Below are 27024 nucleotides of genomic sequence, written 5' to 3' on the forward strand. Positions count from 1 at the left end.
AGCTTTAATTTTGAACAAAAAATGAAAAAACCGGTCCTGCCATCTCCTTGAAGTCGGATTATCGCATTGTTAAGTTAGTCGAATTGGCGACCGTAGCATAACTATACACGCCTCCGGTAAATACCATATTCGACTAACCGAGTCCACATCCGTCAAAAACAAATTTATAATTTTTGATTGAGGCACCGTCATTCCACGTGGACAGATTTATGATTTGAACAACTAAACAATTTTTCGGTGAATCTGAATGTACATTGCAATATGGGTCAAATATCTGGAAAGAAAAGTTTAAATTTCGAGCACAGTAGTTTAAAAAAAAACATCATAAAGGATGTATGCACTCAGCACTTTACCATTTTCATTAATTTCTGATTGTTGGTGCTCCGACGAGCTTTAACCGTCTCCCGATTACGGTTTTTTATTATTTAAAAATACCTAACGGGTTAATTTAGGCAAAATACTTTGTAGACTAATTGAATTTAGTGGTAAATATTGTATTTTGACGAAAAATATGAAATTTGAAACGGTGCTCCAGAGCACCTCTGAGCATAGCAAGGACTTTTTTTTCAACACACAAAAAATTGTATTCCCAAAATTAAATTATTTGAAGTATTTTTTTTAAAGCAAGAAAAACAAAGTACTTCTCGAAAAAAAAAATCAAACTCATGGCCATTTCTGACTATATCTGACGGAATGAGGAAATGCAATTTCTCTTCATGAAGTACAGTATTCTTCTTTCCAAAGTGCGTGAAACGATTGAGCGTGATTACATTGGAAACATCTCTGTGTGTCTCCAAACGCTGGCCAATATGATATTTCATCACAATGGATATCTATAGCAGGTAAAATTTGTTTTTATTCTGAAATCGATTAATAAATGTTGTTAAAAAATGGATGTCGAAAACACACATCATTTTTCCATCATAAAATCCAGACTTTCTTCTGCAGTTTTTATTATAGCGAGTCACGTATTGATTTAAGCTGCCATTTGATACGCTAACTTATTAAATGTATTAAATGTGTATTAACAACATTTTGCAGAAAAAAGTAGTCAAAACAAACTATTTTCTGTCAAGATATGGTTATTACAATTCTTGGTGCTCTAGATTCACTATAAACGGTAAAGGGTTGATAATCTGCCAATCTGTTAACTTTACGTTAACTTTATCTATCAGTTTTTATTTCATTATTGTTTGGTGATAAAATATACCTAACGCAACATCGACCGCAATGTCATCCACAACATTTAAAATCAAACTGCGATTTTATTTGTGCCGAGTCAAATAAATGTTGTGTGAACAAAAGAAAAACTGCGATTTTACGACTAACTTTCAGAAAAAGAATATAAAACAATTTGGTTTAAGCGTAGTATGTATGACGCCGGTCTAATTAACTACGACTCTCAATTAGGAGTTAATATTAAAGTCAGTAGTTCGAGCCACACAGCTAGTCATGTACATGAACACTTAGCAGCGAAAAAAAATCAAAAATCACATTCAAACAATTTTGTTACTCATTAAGCACGAATTATGCAGCTTCTCACTGGAGCGTTCGGAAAAATTTGTAATTAAATGACGCGTAAAATTGTGCCGATTATACACCGCCTGTTTCGTGAACATATCACTCAACCAAAATCTTCTGTGCCGGTTTCGTTATGCCGGCCCGAGCCGCACCCGAGAGGAATTCATTCAATTGTACAACTCTTGGCCGAACCTAAAAGATAGAACGATAGAAGCTTTCGGCGGTCAATTGTTTCGGCCCGAAATTAACACATTCTACAGTTAAACATACATTTACATTTTCGCCACCTTCACCATAATATTAACCATCGACAGAGACCGTTGGTAATGCAATGGAAGCACGACGGTCGCGTTTCGTTGTCTTTTTTATTTTTTATTTTTTTGTTCTGACACCACCTCTTGTAACTAGAATCAGAATCAGTAGGAATATATCCACAACATGCTATATGTCCAAACTTGTGCCAGGGGAGAAAAATGCAAACCATGCTAAGCCCGTACAAAAAAAGTTGTTTCTTATGCTTCGCTGCAACTTGGACAATGTCACTCGACGCTGGTTGCAAACATTCAAACTACGAGACACGCAAACATAAGGCACCACCCGCGAGTAGGTGTTGGGAGATCCTCCGAAAAAGCTCCCAGTAACCAGCATAACGGAAGGTATGAGAGAAAACCGGAGAAAAAGAGAATAAAACAGGCACCCGCGTACAGGGCTTTGCTGTGCAATGGTTATTATATCCTGGAAATATTTTAACACGCCTTTCTTCAGCGAGCATTTGGTTTAGCTCCGCCCAGTTGCCTTGTGTGTTCTTTTTTCCGTTACTCGTTTGCCACCGTCGCTTGCTGAACAAGAGATGCAGCAATAACGGTGTTGGTGTTGATGTTGATGTTGCACATGTGGTGGTAATCTTACTTTCCAATTAGTTGAAGCTCGAGCGGTTTTACGGCACACCAACGCAAATGCTGAGCTTCTGGCACACTGGGTTGCACTCGTTGTGTGTTGGAGGAGATTGTACAAGTATGAGTCTTTGAGTGAGTAGGTGTATTACACAACTATAGTTCAACAATTAATAGCTTCAGTCGACCCCAGGCCGTCGTCGTGGTTGCGCGGTTTTTTTGTTGCTGCTCAGTGAGAGAGAGGACGATCTCCGCAGTGGACACCTTGCCACCTTGATTCGAATCTTGTGAGCAACGCGAAAACAAAACAAAGTGTTAGGATATATCTTCTTTTATCCTCTTTTCGGTGGCTGTTTGGAACGTACATTTTGGGGGTTCGTTGCCTGCCAGCTTCTAGGTTCAGTTGCAAAAAGTCAGGAGAAAACCCAATTGTGGAAAGCTCTTGGTGCGAGGGAGTGACACCATGGCGAGTGAGAAGCGTAATGCGTTTCGCTTTAATCATGCTAAGTGTTAATCCATTAAAATTGTGAATAGCTCACTAGCAGCATTGTGATCAAACAGGATTGAATAAGACCCCAATCGAGCGGTTTGAGGTGCTTGCGTGAAGAGTTTCCCTTCGAGAGGTTCACAGTTGCAGGCCGCAATCCTTTCACGCTCGGCTATTGGAAGTTGAGATACAGCGATTATGCAAAGTGCGTATGAAGAAAATACACGGACCCGGTCGAGTGGCCAGGATATTCAGCCGATTTAAGTAAGCCCGGATGCTGACGGGAAAACTGGTGAACTAATTTGTACTTCTAGTGGCCACAATCAGTTGTCTAGAAATCACGTCTAGTGTTGGTGACGATAGGAAAAGTAAACGTGACTGGAGCGCAGTGAAAACATTCTTCAAGGACCAAGTTGTCCAAACAGAATTAATTGGTGATTAAAAAAGGTGAAAAACTAAGTCGAAAATAGCAGTGAAACAGTGTCGTTACATAGTTATCACGTAGGCTGATCAGTGTAACAAAGTAATAGATTTCCATCGCTCCCCAATGATGGATGCCTCGGCGATAGAGGCGCGCGGTTGGTATGACAACCGCCTAGCGGCGGAAAGTTCGCTCGGACCGACGGCAGCTGCAGCGGCGGCCGCTGCGGCCTCGCTCGGACAGCAGTCCGGTACCGGTGGCGTCGATACGTCCGATATGAATGCATTTTACCGGTTCGAGAACGGCGCTGCAGCAGCGGCAGCCCACCGGCGGTACTACCCCACCGGATACGGCAGCCATGGTGAGTGTCATATAAAATAGTAGGAAAAATTAAATTCGGTGGATGGAACTGAGTGGAAATTCCAAAACAATTTGTGAAGAAACGAAAATGGTAGTTGCTCATAGCGAAAAGTGTTGGGCTTGGAAAAAGATTCTGCACTGTTTATCTTAAATTTGAAACACTCAGATGTGCGATTTTTTTGAGGAGATTACTCAACACCTATTAAGTTTGTAGTTTGACATCGGTGAAATCAGTTCTTGTGATGTCTACTTGGAAAATTTTATGCACTTGCACAGTAACCAACAAATGAAACTGGTTTAAAAAAAGCGTTTTTAATTGTTGCTGCAGAATCAAAAGTAATGCTTTTTTATGTTTCGCCAGATCGAATTTTTATCTATAAAATTCGACCCAGGAAGAATTAGGAAGTAAATTTGTGAAAATTCTGTAAATGTTTTAAAATGTATAAGCAGTTCTCGCTTCACGAAATAACCAATAATTTCTAGCAAAGGTTCCTAATTAGGGGTTTGTCATTACTTTGAATAAAAATTTGAAAAATGACGTGGAAAATGGTCATTGTTTCAGTGAATTTTGGTGATTCAAGTAGAATACAATTTGTCACTGTTGGATCGAGAGCAACAAAATTTTGTCGTTGAAATCCTTAGCAAAGAACACATATTTTGTTAAACGATAATGTCGGACTAGGTTTTTACACTAGTGCTCGCCAAATTATGTTGGATAGAAATATCTGAAACAACATAACTTGGTCAAAAGAATCTTACTTGATTCTAAAAATTATAATTATAAACAAAATCCTGTCCACTGTGGAAACATTATTGCCTCAGCTAAGTTTATTTCGAAAAACTGTAAGTTTTTTATTGGAAAAAATTAGAAATGTAATTATGCCTCCAAATGTAATCTAACCCAATCACGGCGGAGAGAAATCGATTTTTACCTCAAAAAATGAACTTCAAAGTATTATTACTCATCAACTTTATGCACAATTGACACAAACTATATTGCATATTAAAGATCTACCTATTCTCTAATCATACTGAATAGTTCCATCATGCAAATTTTCAAGTATAATTGTTGAACTTAAATCAGAGTTTGAATGTCAGGTGATGCCGTATGACATCACCCGCTGGGAATGGGTTCAAAATCGAAGATTGAACCCGCATATAAAATGAAATTGGAAAAAAAATCTTTAATGTGACAAACTCTACGTTTTCAACCAGAAAACGAGCTTTGCCGCAAGCCGGATTCCCAAATTTATTGCTTCAGATTCGTAAAACCGGTGCAACATTCTGAATTAAAGACATGTTGTAGATTTAGAGCTTATTTGAAACTGAATGAAAAACGCAAAATTGATATTAGGTCTAAAACTTGCAAACACCACCAGCAACAACAAAAATCAGATGATACACTAGATATAAACTAATCAAATACAACATCTTGAGTGAAACCTGTGATAGGATCTCTTCAATATAATTTAGTTATTTTTTCAGTTACAGAATGATTAACCCATTTCCCGTGGGTAATGTCATCATCACCTGACATGTAAACTTTGATAACAGTTCAACAACTATACTTGAAATTTCTAACGACGAAAATATTCTAAGCAGTTAGAGAAGAGATTGATCTTCAATATGCGATATAGTTTGTGGCAATTATGCATGCGGTTGCTGAGTAATAAATTATTTCTCTCAGCGGGGTAGGGTTAATATGCGGAATTTAAAAATATGTGCAACAGTAGTTTACAGCACAATTCTTCGTGTATGCAACAACTTGTTTTAATTTTCTATTTGATCTTCTGCCACGCTTTAACTTGGACTTTACTTGGATGACATGCTTTAATCAGATACTTTTGGTCTATTAGGAGAAAAGTCTCGTGTAAAAGTAAATTTTATAAGTTTTTTTCGTTTATTTTATGACGTATTAACTTTGAACACTACAAAAAATGCATAGTGCCATATTAAACTCAAAAACTGATCAGTTTAAAATTTCGTATACTTTATTTCAAAATAACTGAGCAAAATACATTTTTTGTTTCGATTTCACAGTTAATTTCAAAATATTTAAAAAAGAACGAAATTTCAAATAAAAATAACACGCGTTTACACGTTTTACCATTATTATTCGTTTAAACCTTTGAAAAACATAAATTATTTATACTACAAGAACACACATCCAAATACATTCTGAAATATTGCAATTAAGATTTAAAAAAAAATGCACGTCCTTTTCAGATAATAAACACAATGGAAGTTTCATTTTTTCTAACCATTCAACCACAAAGTAACTTAACTGTAATACCTCTCGAATGCTACAAAGAACGAGTGTTTGTTTATGTGTGTATATGTGTTAGTTTTATTGTGTACACGTATGACGTACGCGTAATATGTGTGAGTTACGTATTGGAATGATTGATGTATCAGATCCACGCTTCTTTCGAATATTGCGCTGCATAGTTTAGAAAAAGTTAGAAAACTTTTATATTTGTTACGTAAAAAGGTACTAAATAATAATTATACTAATAAAATTGTTTTTATTACAAATAACCTGTTTTTGTTACAAAATTTACCGTGTATTTTGGAAAAGTTTCAATAGAGCTTGAACTTGAGTTTGAACATATCCACATATTTCGTAATTGCTCTCTCGTGATGGATCTGAGCTAATGAAGTTGCACATTAAACCACCGTAAAGATGGCTTATTTGAGATTAATTTACCATCTTCAATGTACAACAATTCAGTAGCTTCCGCTAGATCGATAACACGACCGGCTACGTCATCACAGTCGGTTAGGGAGAACGAGAGAAGGAAATGTTAGAAACGTTTATGCCAGAGATCGAGCTTACCTCCGCATCTCTAACAACAATAACGGAAAGCATGATTCTGTGTCACCGTGGTCACGGACGGATTTTTTATAGTTTCCCCCCTCCTCTGTACGTGCCCATACATAGACTATACTGCTCTTTTTCACCGAACCTCTTTAGCAAAGTATCGGTAATTTTAACTACCTGGAAAGGTACTGTGTGTGTGATTTTTTCTGGAATTTAGCGAGAAGAAAGGGTCAAAGTAGGAAGATAGAAGGGAGCCTAAGAATAAACTTATGCGGTCTGCTTCCACTAAGATTCGAACTCATGACCAATCGTTTGTCAAAGCGGACTCTGTAACCTTGAAACACTATACGAAAACATCAAACCGGCTGAAATAGGTTTTTGCTGCGTTTAATAAATGTTTATTGTGAAAACATAAAATTTATTCAAAGTAAATGTTTTTTTTAAACTATTAATTAAACAATAGCATTATTCCAAATAAATGTTAGTAGCGAGTATTCAGTTTCTCTGCTTATTCCAATAATAATGCATATTGTTGTAAACAAGTAGAAATATCCTATCGTTATTATTGTTATTTCTGTTATTCACAGAATGGCGAAACTGCATTCCCTTTTTTAATTTATTTTTATGTTCTAATGTATCATACCGATAACCTATTTGAATCACCCAAAAAAAGTTAGTAAAAAGTTAATAACGCACACTAGCGGAAAATCTATGAGGTCACTGTAGTTTTTCAATTCAATGTTTCATTTAATTAATGAGATAACTTGTTGTATACAACTGTTTTTTTAAATCTTCAGAAAACCCTTTCATTTACATGTTTACTCATATTTTCACAGCTAACTTTCTACTGATTCATCTTCATCAATTAAACCCAGTTGAATTTGACACTAGAACACTAGAAAAATATGAAAGATAACTGCTTTTCAACCATTCCTGTGAATTTTGGTACCCCTGACAAGCTTGGAAGTACGTTAAAAGGCCGTAAAGTGATTGCTCGCCAGGTTCGCCATTTCTACGTTTGATTACGCGAAATATTCATTGATCTTTATTCTATCATTCATGAGACCCGAAATTCACAGGAATAGTTAAATAGCCAAAATTTTCCTTTTTTCCAGTTTGAGCCCTAGGGCAAAGCTGTGTTGAAAACTGGTCGGTTAAATCGAAAAAAAAAAATTTGGCCCAGAGGTCAAACGGGAAAAAATGGAAGATTATAGCTTTTTAACCGTTTCTGTAATTTTTGGCGCTACCAGCCAAGTCGAAAGTGCGTACAGTCTTCAGAGACTCAAATGAAGTTTTTCCGGAAGGAAACGTGAAAACGAAGAACCCGGTAAGCAATTACTCTGTAGCCTTTTGATGCACTCCCGACCTTTCTAGGAGCACCAAAATTCACAAGAACGGTTAAAAAGCTAACTTTCTTTTTTTTACAGTTTGAGATCTATGACAAAACTTTTTTTCAGTTTTAGACGACTTTGCGTCGTAAAAACATGTATTTGGGGCAAACGGTATTGAAGCGAAAAATGGCCGACTTCGAGCCATCACATAACAGTTAATGCATCACCTGTGAAAACGCTAATTTATGTTTGCTGCGGTAAAGCAAACATAAAATAGCGATTTCACAGGGAACACATTATCTATTTCCGAGTCTTAGCTTCTAAAAATTCAAAGTGGTGGCTCGAAATCGGCTGTTTCTGGCTTCAATACCGTTTCACCTTAAAATAACATTCAACCCAAACACAAAATGATAAATAAAGCAACGTCAATAGGCAAATCATATTTTTCAGCTTTACTTTTGAACTACATACTCAAACTTTTCATATCTTAGATGATAACTTAAGTTGGGGAGAAAAGCTTTTTTTAACTGCGCAATTTATCCAAGATGAAAATTTGAAATTCCAAAAATCATGTGTTACAATTTTTTGCATATTTTCTTTAAAAAATTTGAAAACTATCATCCACTCAAAAACTGCTCAAAAGTGATCATCTAGGCCAATGATAGCAATCGAAAAACAAACGTCAATTTGTCAGCGATACACACGCTCATGCACGAAACTAAAACATATAGTACTTGCATTCAGATTCTAGATACAGAGCAAAAAGGAAACGTTCAAAAAATAATGTTTTTCTCGCCGGTGAGTTCACAATGAAAGCACCGTAATATACCATTTACAATATCAATTACAGCTTTTTTGCATTTTTTTTTTCATTTAATGCCTAGGTTCTATGATGTTTCAATGAACTAAAACTGTTATCGATAGAATGACTGATAAACAATCCTGAAAACGTTTCACGCTTATCGTGTAGACGATTAATCAGAGACATTTCATTGATTAGTTTGAAATTTTGTTACTAATAATGTTTTCTTCTTTAAGAAAATGTCGTTCTAATTTTTAAAAAGTTGGGGTTTTCGACCTGAAAAAACGGCAAACCCTACACTCGTGTACTACCTATAACACAGAGCAACATTTTTTTTACCTTGGCTTCTATGTATGATTTTTCAATGAATTTGGACACAAAAACAAATTTATACGAGTTTGAACACAATTCACCTTAAGGAGCAACAGTGACGCCATGTTGAATTTTTTTAGAAAACAAAAATTTTCAATGTTTTTTCGATGCCATTTTGCTTAAGAGCCAAATATCGAAATTCTAAGAGTTTGTCCACATATTAGCATTTTCTTACCCATCTTTAAAAAAACAGATCTTAAATCGGACGAAAACTAAACTCAAAAAGCAGAATAATATCGAGTATGTCTGAACATTAATGTTAATGCGCTAATATCTAAAAGTGGTAGTTGAATTATGTCCTATATCGAGTAAAACAGTCTCAGAAATTAATTGGTAGGTATCTGATCCACGTAAGATGTCAGCAACATGTCAATCTTGCCTCAATTCCCCTACACTACTAAAATAGGTTAAACTCGACGTTAGATTAACTTATTTAAAATCTGTTTAATGTAATATCAAGAGTGTAAGCTATACTCGAAGATACAATAACAAATAACAATTTGTCTTCTCACCTGATCCTCCCCCTTTTGCGGGGAGGGGGTTGTATATTTGGGCCAGGAAATTATCGATTTCTCAAAAATTCAAAATGGCGCCACTGTTTCCCCTTAAAGGGAAATGTGTTCAAACTCGGTGAAATTTGTTTTCGCGTCAAAATTCATTAAAAAATCATACATAGAAGCCAAGGTAGAAGAAAAAATTAATTTTTGTTGCACTTTGTAATAGATAGAAATTACTCAATAGTCCGCGAAATCATTTTTCGAAAAAAATATGTTCGTGATAATCGAGTTCGAAGTTTCGCCACACGCCACGCTAAATTGCTATGATTCCAGTCCACCGATTCCTACGACATTTTAAAAAATCCCCTTAAAAATTAAATTTTAAAATCGACCAAAAGTAGTTGTAGCTTTGTTGGGTTATGCTTTTGTGAATAAAAGTTTGAAGCAAATATTTTAAATGAATATGCGAATCATTTATGTGAACGAAAATATTGAACATTTTATCATACTGTTACTATATAATTTCTCACATTACTTGATAAAAGATAGCTGCTTCCATAAATATAAATTATCATTACATTGGAGGATTGTAATGTACATATATCCATTGTATAATATTGAATATTTCAAGCCATGATTTCAAATCACATTAAACAATGTAAGCAGTATATTTTGTACAATGATAATAATGGTCAACGCAGGTTTTGCCCTGAGCTCACACTGGAAAAATATTATAGATTATAGCTTTTTGACATTCTTTCTGAATTTTGGTGCACCTAGCAAGCTCAGAAGTTTAGAGGCGGGGGCCTAGCGTGGTTGGTAACGTCTCCGCCAACCACGCTCGACGCCTGGGTTCGAATCCCAACGCCGACATAGGTGTCGATGGTTGTGGGGTGGCGTGATCCACTCACAACCAACCCAACTGATCTAAATTCAATCCTAGCCGACACCGGGAGATTTTCTGAGGCGAAAAATCTCTGGGATCACGCCTTCCATCGCATGAGGAAGTAAAGCCGTTGGCGCCGGTCCGTTGATCAACGGGTCGTAAGTTAGAGTTCTGGCTGGAGTCGCCTCCCGGGCGTCGGTGATTGGCACAACAACAGTGGCGGAACTAGACCGACGGAAAATAAGCAAGAATAAAAAAAAGCTCAGAAGTGCATCAAAAGACCGCAAAGTATTTACTCGCGTTTATTTCTACGTTTATTCACGGAAAATTTTTATTTAAGTCTCTGTACACTTTACGCACTTTCGACTTAATTGGGATCGCTAATAATCACATTAACGGTTAAAAAGTTTCAACCTTCCATTGTTTTCCTGTTTAGATCAAGGGATTTTTTATTCGAATTTATCGACCGTTTGTCAACACAGCTTAGACCTAGAGCTCAAACTAAAATAAATGAAAGATTAAAGCTTTTTTTTGTGATTTTTGGTGCTCCTAGCCAAGTCGGAAGTGCGTAAAATCTTCAGAAGCTCGAATGAAGTTTTCCCGTAAGCAAACTTAGAAGCGATTAACATGGCGAGCGATTGCTCCGCGGTCTTTTACGCATTTCCGAGCTCGCCAAGAGCACCGAAATTTACAACAAGTTTAGAAAGTCATAATCTTCCATTTTTTTCCACTTTGAGCTCTAGAGTAAATTAGTTTTCGATTTTGTCGACCAGTCTAATATATATAAAAAAATGTTATTTTGTTTAATAAGTTTTTATATATTAAATCATTACTTTAGCTCCTTGCAATCTCTTCAAGCAAATCTAAAAAACGCTCTATGTAACACATTCATTTATTTTCATAACAAGTTTAATTTATTGGAATTATGCATCCAAAAATATACGCACTTAATTACTGGCAGTTTATTCAATTTTGGCAATCTAAAAATGAAGCCAAGCCAAACTGCAAAAAGTTTGCATTTATCATGATTGAAACTCAATACGAAACTTTTTGCAAAGTGTTCAATGCTCGAAATTAAATTATACAACTGCTGAGCCCAAATACACTATTTTCATTGATCTACTTTTATTTTTGAGCGCACTTGAACTATGTGGAAAACAAACCGTCCAATAATCTCCCACTAAATCCTAGCTGCAACGGCAAGCAGTGACGATTTTCTGCATGCGTACCAGGAGCCAGAAAAAAAGCAGCGCTGGCGCCAACCTCTCGGCAGACAAAGTAGACCTAAGCCAGACAGAGCTGCATTATACTTAACCTGCGGGTAATCTACGCCACATTCAACAAAGTATAAGACGATTTCCGAAAGAAAAGGATTAGAGCTACTTCCAAGCACCCACGAACAAAGGTAACAGAACAAAGCAAAAGGATTGCAAATCTATTGCTAATGTGTATCAGGTACACCGCTCGACTTTGCGCTCAATCATGTTCATTGACCGAAGTCGGTAATTTCAGTAGTGTACTGATAGAAAAAGGCAAATTTACAACTACAAATAATAGCTGTTAGAAGAACAATAAACTTTTCATACAACATTGTAATTCACGTTAAGGTCCTATGCTTCATAACATATCCTGTGTTAAAAGTATAGATAGTTTCAGAGACTGTAAATTTCGGGTTCCATTAACCCGAGCTGGACTCGAACCCGGCGAGAGTGAATAAGTATATACGAAATAATGCCCTTGAAAAACAATGAACTTTTAACGGCTTGAGATACGCGAAATGTGTGTAACTAGTATAAAATAACTACCCACATTACACACGCAAAAAAGCAACGATTGTGCTACATGAGCGATAAGACTCCTGAAACGACAAAGGATACTTCAAAGCTTATATCGCACTCAATTTGTTGAAACCATCAAAATCTTATCTCAAAAATGCGTTAAATATCCAACAATTAGAGCTTTCTTTGCCGGTCACGCTGACTGCCACCGACGACGCGATCCGGAGCCGAACGCAAACCGGCCAATCTCATCAACATATTTTGGCCGTTAACGCAATAACTCCAGTCCACGGTGGCCCGGTATCGTTACGAAAAGCTCTTCCGCTGCTACCACCCCGTGAACAAAGTCTGTATTAGGTTCGTTTTCTTCCTTTCATTTCGGCGATTTCAATAGCTAACCGAAGGAACATGCCAAGTCGATGCTGACCTTCACCGGACTTTGAGGCCTGGCCATTCAAATTTTGGTAAAACATAACAAATTACAAATTACGAAGCCCACTTCTCATCGGCAACGGTTGGCTGCCCGGCCGAGCGGGGTCCTTCGAATTTGGAGGCAACCCCTCAGCCCATCGTTAAGGCAACAGCAACAAAGTATACTTTTTCTCATTGTTACTGCTGCAGTTGTATAGGTACATATGGGGGTGCGTGACTGGTTCTTTCGCCTTTTTGCGCCCAGTTCCAGTGTTTATGGTGCTGATAGCGTCAACCAGCACAGCGTGGCCGCATTTGTGTGTCTGTAGGTGAGGAGTTTGGTTATGGTTGAATAATTTTGATTCCGTGCCGGCGGCCATCAAGACGAGATCTATTAGCTGTCAGGGAAATAGTTACTACCATAAGCAACGGTTCGGGACGCAATCGTGGGGAGGCGGCACCTTCCGACACACAATGGGAGATAAGTTCGGGCGAGTTTCGGGAAGTGGGTGGTTTTGTTAGCTGGAAGTTTATGCGTTTTCAAGAACTCTTATTGCAACCGAACAGCGAGGAAGGTGTGCGTTTTTACTTCTAATTATTTCAGGTGAACATATTGACCTCTCAGCCGTGAAACCTACACGATATTTTACTCGATATAAATTCTAGCTGAAAAGTCGCAATCTAGGCAAACTTATTCTAATATTATTTTCAATCGTTTCACGCGAAAAGTATTCAAATTCTAGACTATGGAAAGGCTGAAGGCCACCTCATGCAGTCACGATCTCAACTGTAAAGATATTTTCCTAAAAAGCTCATTTGTCTACATCTTATATCAACTTCAGCAAAAGAAGTAACGGCATCGTACGTCTCACGTTATTGCCTTTAATTTGTTGCATAATTTAATCCGCTTCCAAATATCTGCAAAAGCTCAAGAGAAAGTGAAGATTCCGAATAATGCTAAAAGCTTTCGAAAAGAGTCTTTCGCATGAAAGCAAAATCCACATGGCCAACGCTGACCCTCCGGCGAATCCTGTCCAAGCTGGGGGAGCTGGCCACGATCGAACCCATTAGAGCTCGCGGGTCGCCCCGTCATCGTGGCTGAGCCTGATGTCTTAATTGTAGCTAATTACCACTTACCGACCGGCTGCCGTACCGTGGCACTGCTGCCGTTCGGAGCCGTCACAGCCTGCAGCCGACGGTCGCCGGAGGATGGTCCGGCATGGCCGAACGAACCAAACCCATCAGCCATATCGGTGGGCGCACGTTTGAAGAACCATGTCAAAGTCAAACTGTCTACACATCAAAAAGAAGTGCGCCACCGAATCTGCCTCAACCGCAGACCGCTAGCCTCCTGGGAGCTCCAACTTTGTCGCGGGAAAGTGTACGAATCGCTTAAAATCATCATCATCATCAGCATTCAGCATCACGAGCCAAACAATCAAACTGTCATAATTCGATTTAACTTCAAGCTACTTGCTTACTTCTGTTTATCCAAACCATATGTGTTGGCTTAATTGAAGATTAAATGGAAGCCGATCGAAAGTTTGCTCGCGCGCATTCGCGCTTCAGTTCGCGTCCCAAGGTGCGTTAGGCTTCTAGCTGCGTTCGAATGAGTGCCAAGTTCGAATTCAACTCTTATTACGTACCCGCTTCTATGGCACCCGCGCTTTAAATTATGAACCACACTTAATAGACGTAATAAAACAAATAGGTTCAGGCAGCAAGGTTTCAAGAGCTCTCGTGCGGTCGAAGAAATGCCAGAAACTGGAGCAATCCGTGACTCCCGAAAGCTCGCCGCAGCTCTTGTTAATAATAAAGAATTGATCCAAATGTAACCAGCCATCAACCATTAGAGCGGCATGTTTCGTGGTAATCCATTAAAAGGTTTTCTTGTAGTTGTTTTGGTTTTTTATAGAAGCCCCTTTGAATTTCACCTTTTTTGGTAGACGACTGTCTACGAACCAAGCCGTCGGCCATCAGGTTGTTCAAAACATATCGAAGTGGGAGGATTCCACCGCAGCCACTTGGCGTCTTGTCCCAGCAACTATTTAAGAGTTAGGAAAACTTGCCAAATCATGATAAATAAAATCAAATTAGGCTGCATCAAGACGTGAGGGGAGGAAACAACGCTCACATTTCTCGCATCAGCTGTACAAGAGCACCAGCCATCAAACCCTAGAAGAAGGCCAACCTGTCGCGAATTATTCTAGGAAGAAATTTGTTCCACCATTTAGGTTTTTTTATGGTGCATTCCTTTGGCGGAACAATGTTTTGAAATGTGTTGAACGCCGAGATCGGCCATTGATAGATCTAATTGGGCAAAGTGTTCTGTCCTTTTATTGACCTGTAATGCTAAACAGGTTGGAAGCGACATCGTGCAAATGCCATCAGATGTTCGATTATTGCAGAGAATTTAACTATTTCAGCAGTAAAGAGAACAAAACGAAAAGCTTATAAACGGCTTTATTTATTGTGGCCTTCGATTTTGTTAGCTCATTTTACGATCGGTGCGTTCAATTTCCCCCAGCAGCAGATACATTTTTATTGACATTTTTTCAACGACCTTTTCGAATTCTAGAAACTGATCAACCGATTTATTACTATCCTATGCTACAAACGACACTAAGTTTAAATCAAACCGATCTGCGACGGTTCCAAAAGTGAGAATTGAATGATTTAATGGTAGCCCCAGAAGCTGCGGGTCTCCTAAAACAGAAATGACACTAGCCATCACCGAAACAGTTTTCTGATTATTTTATTGACTCAAAGCTGTAAAAATTTTGATAGGCAAAACAAAAAAAAACTTTATTTGCGGCATCCAAGCAGCATCACACCCAAAATCGCCATCACTATCAACTAATTAATCAATGTGCTCGGACATGGTTCCGTGGAAGTTGTCACCCGGGCCCCGAATTGGTTTATTGCCTAGGAGAAAATCCCGCCGATTGGAATCAGAAACAATAAAATTAAGCAAAGTTTATGAACTTGAATCGGTTACATCTGACTCCCGAGAAAGTTCAACGTTGTACAGTGATCATTTTATATTATACAACAAAAATAAAACAACACTAATTCAACAGATGATTCAATGTTTGCTTTTCTTCCTTTTATTTTTCAGCTTCTCGGATGTCCCCGCATATGGCCCCACAAGTATGTCGACCGCACTTTCCGAGTCCCCTGTCTTGGTTCAATGAATCGACCAAACCTTTTGCTGCCAGCGGAAGCTGGAGTAGTCCCTTTACTTGCCCCCAGGATCCGCAGGAGAGTAAACAAAACCAACTGCAAAGCAGCCAAACATCGGCGGGTCAACATTTGTTCTCATTTCCACCGACACCACCGAAGGACTCCACGCCGGATTCAGTACAGACGCCTACCGAGTACCAAACCACCCTAAACAGCTTTATGCACCATAGTCAGACGGCGGCAAATGGCCTGAATGCTAGTTCGAGCTCAAACAGCAACAATAACAACAATTCTAGCATCTCGACGCATTCGGCGGACAACTGCGGAATCGATGTGAAACCCTGCTTATCCGGGAATTCGCTTAGCGATCGGAATAACGCAGAGGTGGAGCATAATCACCCAAAGCATCGGGAAGGTACGGGTAACAACAATAGTAATAACAACAATAGTTCCGCATCCGCTACTAACAGTCACGGCGGAAGCAGTAGTGGTAACAGTACCGCCACCTACCAAAATTCCACCGTCAACAATTCGTTCAACATGTTCGATCAGACGCACCACAGTGGGATCGGGTACGATCACACCGGGTACGGATTCCACCAAACCGGACACAGCATCGGTGGCGGTGGTAGCGGTACTGGCGGTGGCGGAGGCGGAACAGGTGGAACATACCAGCAGAGCCCCCGACCGGGCCTCATGAACAGCTCACACATAAAGGCGCAGAGAGCAAAAGCGAAATCCAGTGCCGGTAAGATATGGACACGGTGTGGGGCTTATCTGTTATTTTTGTTCATTATGCGTACTGTTTGTCAAATCATTCGATAGCATTGTTAACAATAAAATGTTTTCCAAAAATTGTCTACTACTTTTGAAAGTGGACTAAGCTCATAAAGCATATTCGGGTGATTTACACAGTACCATCGGTTGATGTTTCATTGTTTATTTTTTGGATATATGTTTATTTGTTGCCTGTCAATGTTTCACGCATACACTTGCTTCACTAGTTTGCCAATTGAATTATTTGTTATTTTAGGACATTTTTAATCACAGACGAAATGACAAGATATGACAAGATATGACAGTCGAGAATCTTATTTTTGTTGTATAGTATAAAATGTATAGTTTAACAGTATTCTGTTAAAATCTGCAACAGTGGTTATGTTTTGTTTTTTCAATTATATTTTTCATTATTTGATTCCGTTGTTTTGTTCGCACAACGTGTCTATATCGTACACCCATTTTGGTATTGAAACAAACGTACTAGTTTTATTTGAATGAGAGTGCAACACCAGCATCAAATAACCCGAATCCTTTGGATCACAATCCATTAAGAAGAACATGTTCTTGATACTCAATTTTGCAGAGTACTCAATAAAAGTGTAAAGAATTCCATTCTGGAACATTCGGAACACATGAACACTAATCGCAAGTTGTTTATATGATAACGTTATTCGATTTCGAACAATCAATTTTCAACCTAGGACATCATTAGACCTATTTACGTACGAATGTGTTAGTGCCATTCGTTGAGAAACACAAGACAAATCGTTGTTCTATTTGCAATGCTATGTTTTTAGCAGCTGGACAAATATTCAGTTGAATACTCATTATATGTTTTAAACTCGGTTTTGAATAAATTTTTCATTCGTGATCAGGAATCCCAAAAAAATGTTGATCATACCTTATCGATTAAAACGGATAACGAAGGTGTCTTAGCTATAACCTAAGACGAGTAATAACAAGACACACAGCTCCCTAAATGTGACTGTCAACAAGGTCGAAGCGCCTTCATTGGGTCCAAGAAACATTAACTTTGTCTATGTGCGTGTTATCGATTTGACACGTTTGACAAGACATGCTCGTAGTTGTAATTGTCAAGCTCGTATTTGGCAGCTCATGCACATTTTACACACACATTCACCACTAATATTTCTGGGAGTGATCCGGGGGCACCAAATACTTGACGTTTACAAGGTATATGAAAAGTTCTGACACTTGTGTATCTTGCTATTTAATCTTTGGTTCGAGGGTATGATCGTACTTTCTTCGTCAGTTTGGGTTGGCAAGAACCATTAAAAAACGTTTGCCGGTATTAGTAATGTTTGTAATAGTGAAACAATTCGCAAGCTGTCAAATCATGCTTTTCGCACAATTTCTGTACAAAATCGAACTAAAATTACAGCATCGCAATAATTGATGAAAGCTCCAAGTTTTGAGTGTAGTTAGTCAAGAACGTCTACCAATCGATGACATTGGATCTTATTGAAAAATAATTGATCTCTGTTTTATTCAAATCATCGTTTTTATTATTAAAGCATAGCAAAAGAAAAAGCCTCTATACCTGCAAACTTTCTATTTTCGCGATCTGAATACATACCACATACATATTGTGCGAATCTAGCACAACTTTCGATTAAGTCTCAAACGTGGATAACGGTTGTGTGTTGGACATAACGCAATTAATGCTCTAGAATATTTTTAATATGTTGGCCGGCTCCAAAGTATTCGCGACTACGAAGTTAAAAGAGATTTTGAAGGCTGTTCGCACCCACGCGAACTCTCATTTTGACAAAAGCAAAAATATATCCTACTTTCTTTTTCTCATGCAAAAACCAAACAAATATCAGCACCATCGTAGTCCCGAATTGGTCGGTGGTACGATAATGTTGAATTGCACTGGTATTGATAATGTTTTTCAATAGGCTGCGATCATTGAAGCAGTGCAACCAGCAATAAATACTGATAATTTTGATACTGACTAAATTAATAAAAAATATTAGCTGATCAATTCATTGTCATGAATCAGGTCATTCAAAAACAAAATCGAATAAAAAATAATCAAAAAGACATTAGGTTTGTTCAACACATTTTGCATTCAACTTTGATTCCGGTTTTATTCATGATATATTCTGAATTCGATCTATGGCAATTTATTCACTGCACACATCTTGCGTTATGCATTTCACAAATTTTCAGTGCGAAATCAGAGCAAATGTGCGAATCGAGAGAACACATTGGTTGATTGAGACTTGGACTTATCCGTGTAGAATACCAAATCACTGAAATATTTATACCTTGATAATCGATAAGCTTTTTAACAGAGATTTGTTTTTAGACTATTTTTAAGATGAAATTGGAACAATTTTGTAACAATAGGAACAAGAGATATTCTTTGGTGTTCATTGGAACAATTTTGTAACAATAGGAACGAGAGAGATTCTTTGGTGTTCAAGCGATTTGGATTTTTCATGTTATTTCAGAAATCTACGCATAGACAAACAGACGTACCACGAAATTCAATTTCGTGGACCAAAATAACGGTTAATTCAAATGATTGTCAGTTATGTGGAATATTCCCGCCGCGATAGTGGTGGCGCTGATGTACTTTTCGCTTTGAACTCAGTTGACAGTCGTCGCGCGCCGTGCTGCCAAAATCTGCAGAAAGGCTGAAAGTTAATCTTTTGCGTAATATGTCCGGTAGGTGTCGCACAAGTTAGTCGAAACCACAATGTTCCTAGAGTTTTGTATGACGTGGTTCGTCTGTTTGCCTGTGATCTACAGTTCCATTTCTACGAATCCGTAGACAAAGACTAAAGAATTGTTTTTTTTTCACAAAATTGTTTGGTGTTTTTTGTCTTTTGTAATTTTTAACCTTTACTTCTGAATGCATCAGGATAACAATAAACAACAAAATCTTTTCTAAAATAAATACCTTATGAAAATACTTATGAACCGATATACACAATAAACGCCATAAACGAATGCATAATTTTCATAGTTTGCGATTTAATAAAATAATCTGGCACCACTAAGTATGGAGTGAACCTGAAAATGGCGAGTAGATGGTAAAAATATCAATGTATTCTTCTTATTTCAAAGTCGGATTGATAAAACGAAACCAATGTTACGATTCGCATTGCGTTCATATGATCAGAGTAGTTAGTAGTAGCCGTATGAGTAAAAGTGTTAACTTCACTTATCCCATGCACATCTAACAGGAGAAGCAGAGTAAACTCCTTTATTCACACGGCCTAATATAATATTATCTACTGCTCATAAAGCGGAACAACAGCCGACGATCGAACAAAATCAACCGTATCAGATCAAGATTTACAGTATGAGTTGTCCTTCAAATTTTCGGATGTTATTCTCTGTCATAAGCACGGGGATGGCAAGACTGTCAGCTACCACCCATTTGACACGGTACCAATATCACTGGCACTGGCACCCGAAAAATAGACACTTCACTCTTTTCTTCAGTTGAATTTGGGCGAAACAAGCCATTAAAACAATATCGCACGCTTAGCCTTGGGGCTAATAGCGGTCTCGATCAACTAGATTAGTTGAGAGATTTCGTTATCGATATTGTTTTTTGGCACATTTTGCATGTGTAGGAGAAGTACGACGATACACCGTGCCCCAGTGCTGAGTCGAGAAAATTTCCAGCTCGAAAAGATCCTCGACTCGATCGGGAATCGAACCGTGTGGGAGAGCTAGCCGACCGACATCGCTAACCACAGAGCCACGGGGACCACACAACAAGCGAAACAAGCCAGTATTGACTGTAATTGTTGATAGTATTTCAGATAATTTTATGTAATTTCTGGAAAGCTATGCATATTATTTTGATGTTCTAAGCGACATTCAGTCTGTTCCAAGATAAAATGAAGCAAGCTGTAACGACAAATAAAGTGGTTTTCCGTTTAACGATACAGAAATAGATGTTCGTTACGCCAGAAAGCTGCTCTACCAGTTCCTTGGTCATAAGCATCCAAAAGAAGACCTTCTGTAAATAAACGTTCTTGCAAAACATGTACCTACAGTTTTCTCCAAAAGATCTCATCCAATCACATTGAACTATCCACCGTGCTTAATGAATTTTTGCTCAAAAATTTTCAACTGATATCTTGGCAGTAACAAAAATAGAAAATTTCAGCCTACATAAACCTTTATAATAATGTGCGTCATTTGTTACATATAATTTTTCATTTCCTGTTTTCAGAGGGACGAGAATGCGTCAACTGTGGTGCCACCTCGACGCCCCTCTGGCGGCGAGATGCAACCGGCCACTATCTGTGCAATGCGTGCGGACTGTACTACAAAATGAACGGCCAAAACCGACCGCTAATCAAACCGAAACGAAAACCAGTTACCGTAAGTATCATATGCAGTCTTCTAGTAAAGTTAAAATCATAAAACCATGAATGAAGAATTGAACTAGCGGTCGTTTCACAGGAATATCATGCGTGTAGAACGCTATCTCTACATGTTTTTGTTGGCAGGATAAAATACTTGACAGCATACATCCTTAGAAGATTGAATTTTTTATTGTGCAAGATTTATATTACAGCATTGTGAGATTTATTACTCTATTTTGCGAATGTGGAAACGATAGCAATAACAATCGTTTTCATATCAAAAAGTTGTCAAATGCTCAAAGACATCCTACATCCTGAAGTTTTTGCAGAGCCACAACTAAACATTGTTTGACTAGCACCCCTGTTTTGTTCAGCTTAGGTGGCTGTATAATATTCAGATTTCGTTTCACGAAACCACAATACACATTATTTCATGGATACTGTCTCTCGGTGCTCGAATGCCAGAAATCGCAACATTTCGTCTGCGTAATCCGTATCCATATCAGTACCTTTTCACCAACACCAACTCATTACTATGATACTTGTGGATGAATAGCAACAGGTGTCTAACTAGCATTCCTGAAATCTCTCTCCCAATTGATCTGCACTGGGTATGGCCGGCTACGATGTTAATCATTAAGAAGTGAGATCACCAAAAATCGTAGACTTCGTTTGACATAAATAAAATGTTGGTTAAAAAATTCTCTATGTGGTCCCCGTGGTTCTGTGGTAAGCGATGTCGGTCGGCTAGCTCTCCCACACGGTTGTGATATCGGGTTCGATTCCCGATCAGGTCGAGGAACTTTTCGAGCTGGAAATTTTCTCGACTCAGCACTGGGGCACGGTGTATCGTTGTACTTATCCTACAACATGCAAAAATGTGCCGAAAACAATATCGATAACGAATTCTCTCAACTAATCTAGTTGATCGAGACCGCATTAGCCCCCAGGCTAGCGTGCGATATTGTTATTGTTAAAAAATTCTCTATGAACGAAATTATTATTTGAACCACACGGCTTATCATTTTCATATGAAATTGCGACCTTTACATCTAGTACAAACCTACTGTGATGCTAGAGCACGAATCACTTTAAAATACTTCGTATGACAATATTTTTACAATGTGACAAACCTGCGACTAACGTAGTGTCGTGGGTTATTCGATTTGTTTTTACGCGGTTAGTCACTTAAAGCATATGTGTAGCCAGAACTAGGTTAATACAATAAAACCCATCGAAATAGTAATTAAAGAGGCATCCTACGTGCCGAATTTACGGTATCAATGCGCACCGCCTGGGTGTGTTCAGCATACAATGCGCAAATATGAATAGTTATATTGCAGTACTCTTTCTCTCCGATCAATGGTTCTTACCGCCTACCTACGTGACACTATATGCGGCCATTCAATTGCTGACAGTTTTCGAGAAACATTCTAGAAAAGTGACAATCAGTGCGCTGCTTCGATAACTAATGAAGATACAAAAACATCCATTTATCAAGAATTCAATGAGTTCCTCATGGCTCTCAATTGGGTTTGAAGAACAAGTGACGTAAATTTGGAAATTCCTTACTAAACTACGTACCAACGTGTGCTTTCTTGAATTTATCACACACATTTATTAGACTGAAAACGGCGCTTGTAGATTAAAATTTCAAAAAGTGGAAGTGTAAAAGAATAATTGATCATAGCCAAAAGCCATTACAAAACCAGAAATCATTGTCAAACTTATACCTCATACTCTGCTTCCATTTACCTCTCGTTTCAGTCCCAGCAAAGTGCAGCCCGTCGGGCAGGAACATCATGTGCAAACTGCAAAACCACAACCACGTCGCTGTGGAGGAGGAACCAAAGCGGAGAACCAGTCTGCAACGCCTGTGGACTGTACTACAAGTTGCATAATGTGAGTACTTGCAGTGTAACTGTGAACGCTAACTTGTACTGTGTGCCACTCCGCACTGGGACCCGGTTTCCCAAAACCAGCGAGGTCATCGTTTACACCTGGCTATTGAAAGCATCAACTCAAGGACAACGGAAAGCCTCCACACGTCAGGCAAAGCTCTACGCTCAACTGTTCAGAAGCGATTTAATGACCATTATAATTAAAACGCTCAATAACTCATTCTTGCTTCGTTTGAATTTTCGTACAGTCACTGCTTCAAACATGGCTTAGCTTTTGTTCATCAGGGAAAACGTAACATTTTCCCAGTTTCGCATTGTATTTATACATGCGTTTCTCTTCAGTTTCATTCGTCCATTCACTCTTGATTCGATTTTGATGAAGTTTTAATTTTTTAATGCTCCATGGTGTACCATAAACCCAGGGCACACAGACGGGAAAGCCGTTCGGGGGCAGCAAGCTTTTTCCAGAAACAGAAACTCTTCTTCCATCCGAGCAAATAGCAGTTTTGCATAAATTTGAATAATATTTTTTTCCATTAGATGTGCTTAATGAATGGAAAACATCACATTTTCCCCCACCGCACTTTTTGACGGACCTCGAGCCAATATGCGAGAGCTACAGGGTAACGGAGCGTGTTTTTTTGTTTCGCCTTTTGTGTCGTTAACTGACATTTTCCTGGCACTACGCTAATTTTTTATATCTTTTTTGGAAACTAACAACAGAGAAGTACGAGTTGGGGGATTCAAACGAAGGCAATTAAAATTATGCCTAATCTGGTAGCAATTTTATTATGTAGACGCACTAGTGATGGTCAAAGTAATTAAATTTCAGCTAGTGGTTTTTTTCTTTTGCAAAGGGTAGACCATCCAATAATTGCAGCCCAACGACGATACGGCGGATGCAAATGTAATGAAACTATTGCTGCACACTGTGCATATAGTTTGAAGTTGCAGCCGAATAATTTGAGTAATTATCTAACAATAAGAAGCAGCATCAATTTTAGCTATAAGATACTGCCATTACAAACCTTCCGTCATATGTTTAAGCCTAGGCAAGGAAGATTTCCTAGTGTGAATTATGCATTGGGTTTGGGTCACGCAAGTGGTTTATGTATTCATTAATTCCAATTATCAACTGATGTATCTATTAATGTGGTAACTTATCAGAGAAAACACATAATAATCGACAAAAATAGATGAAAACTCATATTTGAAAAACAAAGTTTAATTTTGATTACAATTCCATCAGTTAGCTAGCTATATAGGATGGTTCAATCTCACTACGGCATGTCAGACTACGAAAATAAGCACAAAAATTTCCCGCAATCTGGTGGTCTCATTTGGCTAATGAGTTTAAATGCGCCGTACGAAACGCCAATTAGCGCGATAATTTCGCCGTCTTTCATCAACTCATCATCCCGAGTGACAGCCGCCGAGCGATGAAATATTCGATCCTAACCATGCAGGGTAAAAGTCTTGCTTCTTCACATTCGCCATTCGCGATGAAAATGGATCCCAACGCGCGGCAATCTGATTTGCTGGCGAGATTAATTTCAGAACATTTCGGCCGTATCTAGCTGCGATTTTAATATCAAATGATGTGATCGAGATAAATTATGCAACTGGAGTTTAATCCCGAACCAACTCGCGATCAGATAATATCGAATCAGTAAGGCAGCAGCTGATGGAACAAATTTTTGTTTTCATACGTTACCAATTTAATATCTCTTCAACGTGAGATGAAAAAAAATAAACATATCTTCTCACCTTTTTTCTACAGGTGGATCGACCACTCACGATGAAAAAAGAAGGCATTCAAACAAGGAACCGCAAATTGACAGCTAAATCTAAAAAACGGAAATCAACACCTGGCTATAGTTTCTCCTTCGGAGATCTTATGAATCCTCTGGACCATAACAAATCCTTCCCGGGGGCATTCCCAACATCGATGGGTAAGTTTGCAATATTCTATTTTTTTTTTCAACGTATTATAGATTTTCTATCCACGAACGCAGGACAACACGCTCATCTGTCCAGTGGGCTGCATCCCGCCCATTCGCACATGCACAGTGGATGGTACACGACAAGTCTCGGATCGCTTGGAACCTCCGGAAGCTTGCAAAATGGCTTTAGTAGTACAGCACCTCTTGGAACCGGAGCTGTAGCACACCCGCAATCGTACCATCTAGGATTGAACTCTATGGTAAAAAAAAAAACAAAAATTTCACAATATCAGTACACTACAATATCTTTTTAATTTTTTTACAGAGTTGGCGATCGGAATACACGTGACTAATGGGCCAGTAAGCTAGTAAAAGTGACGCTCACCGGTAGCAAAAAACGGGTTCAAGCAGCAAAACGTGGCTAAGTTGATATTAGTACAATTTTAAATTAAACGCAAGAGTAGCGGTTGTTTTTCAACTCTCCTTCAGTTTGGAGAGATTGCACTTTCAGACCTGAGTGAATTTTGCCCAGCTAATTGATCATGTAGCAATTCGAGCTGAATTATTATTTCCAGTTCTGGTCGAGACATAAGAACTATAGATAAATTTCTTCATCTGCTCGTTGGAAGTAAATTTTTGGCTTACTTCGTAAAATCCAACATGCCCAAAACGGCCTTCAAGTTACATCCAATACATTTTTCCTGTGTCTCTTCGTTGGCAACTTAATCAAGGCATTTTTGATATCAGACTGTCGGAAATAAGTTGTGGTTCCTGACTTCTATCTGCTCTAACTTGCCTATAATGAGAAGATAAAACATCTATCTGCAAGACATATGGCAAGGCTTATAGATACGTTTGTAGAACACGTGGAACCATAAAGCGGTTCGTTAGCGTTGAGTTTGACGCCAAAATATCGATCATGCTAAAACATCCGGCGCACGGTTCGAGCAAGAAATGTTATCAAAATGACACCTTCTGCGCCGGCCTGGCCCAGAGTTATGGATGCTGTTGCATTACTCTTCCCATCTTTCTAACATTTTTTTCGGTTATGATGAGCCGCGTTTCATAACTGTTTGGTAAGCAAAATAAAAGTATAATACATTATCATACACCAGCCCTGCATCCCTTGCTGGCTGCTGTCGAAAAGTGCAAAGAACTAGATAGGTAAATGATGTTTCCTCTTTTAAGTCAAGCAAGATTATTCTATTATATTTTGATTATTTTTGTTGTAGCTTAATATCGCGTTAGTTAGCACGAGAGATGAAAAAGGCAATTGCAAATTTGAAATAAATAGTCAGAGACTGTTGCGAGAAAGGAGAAACAATTAGGCATAAGACCGAAAATCAGTATATAGATACTATAATTGTAATAATATATTTGTACAAAGTGTATATTTAAATCAATGGATAATAGCTATAATATTCTTGTAAATAAAACAAAATAATAAAACAAAACATAGTTCAGCTCAATCTATGACGGGAAAAAAAACAAGAAAACACGTATTGAATTTTAAAAACAAATGTCAACAACGCAAACATTTGCTAATGGTAAACGTTTTATGGGAATATAACTTTTCTGTATTGGAATGTGAGCCCACTGCCATAAACAAAATTATTTAAATAATTGTTGTGATCTATTGTGATAAGGATGAATACAAATAAATAAAAAAATAAACAAAAATACAAAATGTGTTCATTTAACCGAAATGCTGCTATTACGATACAAAACCCAAGCTCCTGTGCAAGTGAATAAATCTTTTTTGTTTGTTAAAAAATTTTAAACTGCGCCTCAGAGTAAAAAAAGTATTTAAGTACTTAAGATACTTATGCTCACGGATCAATTTTCCTTTTCTTCACTTCATCACACATTTAACATCACTTACACATATTTTGTGAGATGCTGAACAGCAAACACGACAGTTCGAAACATAAAGCAAAATAAATATAAATGAAAGGTGATAGATTCTTCGCCGTTCAAAAGTTTTGGTGCTCCTAACAAGTTCAGAAGTACGTAGAGCAGTGCTGATAAAAGTCATTTTCCCCAGCAAAATTCTTCGAAAATTACAGCCAATCATTTTCAATTTTCACTTCCAATGATCGCAGCACTCTTTCAGATACACTAGATTTTCGTCCTAGTAACATGCTGTTATACTCAGATGAAATAGATCGCGCGCATCGTTCACGGTTACGAAATAAAATTTGACGACAAATCCAACCAAATGATTTTCACTTCAAAGCGAAAAAGAAAAACAAACAATCCACTCAACCAAAATGAACCTC

At 38.1% G+C, this 27024-nt stretch overlaps 1 protein-coding gene across 2 annotated transcripts; it reads left to right on the plus strand.

Moving 5' to 3' along the window:
• Positions 1-2608: 2608 nt before the first annotated feature.
• On the plus strand, positions 2609-26432 carry LOC129717573 (GATA-binding factor C-like). Of its 2 annotated transcripts, none has more exons than XM_055667572.1 (7): positions 2609-3683; positions 15699-16511; positions 20766-20917; positions 22669-22803; positions 24583-24754; positions 24818-25005; positions 25071-26432. In XM_055667572.1, exons 1-7 carry the CDS (start codon positions 3449-3451, stop codon positions 25092-25094), a joined length of 1719 nt encoding a protein of 572 aa, XP_055523547.1. In that variant the 5' UTR covers positions 2609-3448; the 3' UTR covers positions 25095-26432. The 2 variants fall into 2 exon arrangements, with proteins under 2 accessions (XP_055523547.1, XP_055523548.1); XM_055667573.1 differs by having other exon boundaries at positions 15699-16178.
• The last annotated feature ends 592 nt before the right edge of the window (positions 26433-27024 follow it).

The sequence above is a fragment of the Wyeomyia smithii genome, chromosome 1 (assembly GCF_029784165.1).
Source record: "Wyeomyia smithii strain HCP4-BCI-WySm-NY-G18 chromosome 1, ASM2978416v1, whole genome shotgun sequence".
Taxonomy (NCBI): Eukaryota; Metazoa; Arthropoda; class Insecta; order Diptera; family Culicidae; genus Wyeomyia; species Wyeomyia smithii.

Bases quoted from the DNA above. Each gene is read 5' to 3' on its own strand.
- LOC129717573 (XM_055667572.1), top strand. From the start codon at position 3,449: ATGATGGATGCCTCGGCGATAGAGGCGCGCGGTTGGTATGACAACCGC. The intron at 3,684-15,698 runs GTGAGTGTCATA...TTTATTTTTCAG, and splicing joins CACCGGATACGGCAGCCATG to CTTCTCGGATGTCCCCGCAT. The intron at 22,804-24,582 runs GTGAGTACTTGC...TTTTTTCTACAG, and splicing joins TGTACTACAAGTTGCATAAT to GTGGATCGACCACTCACGAT.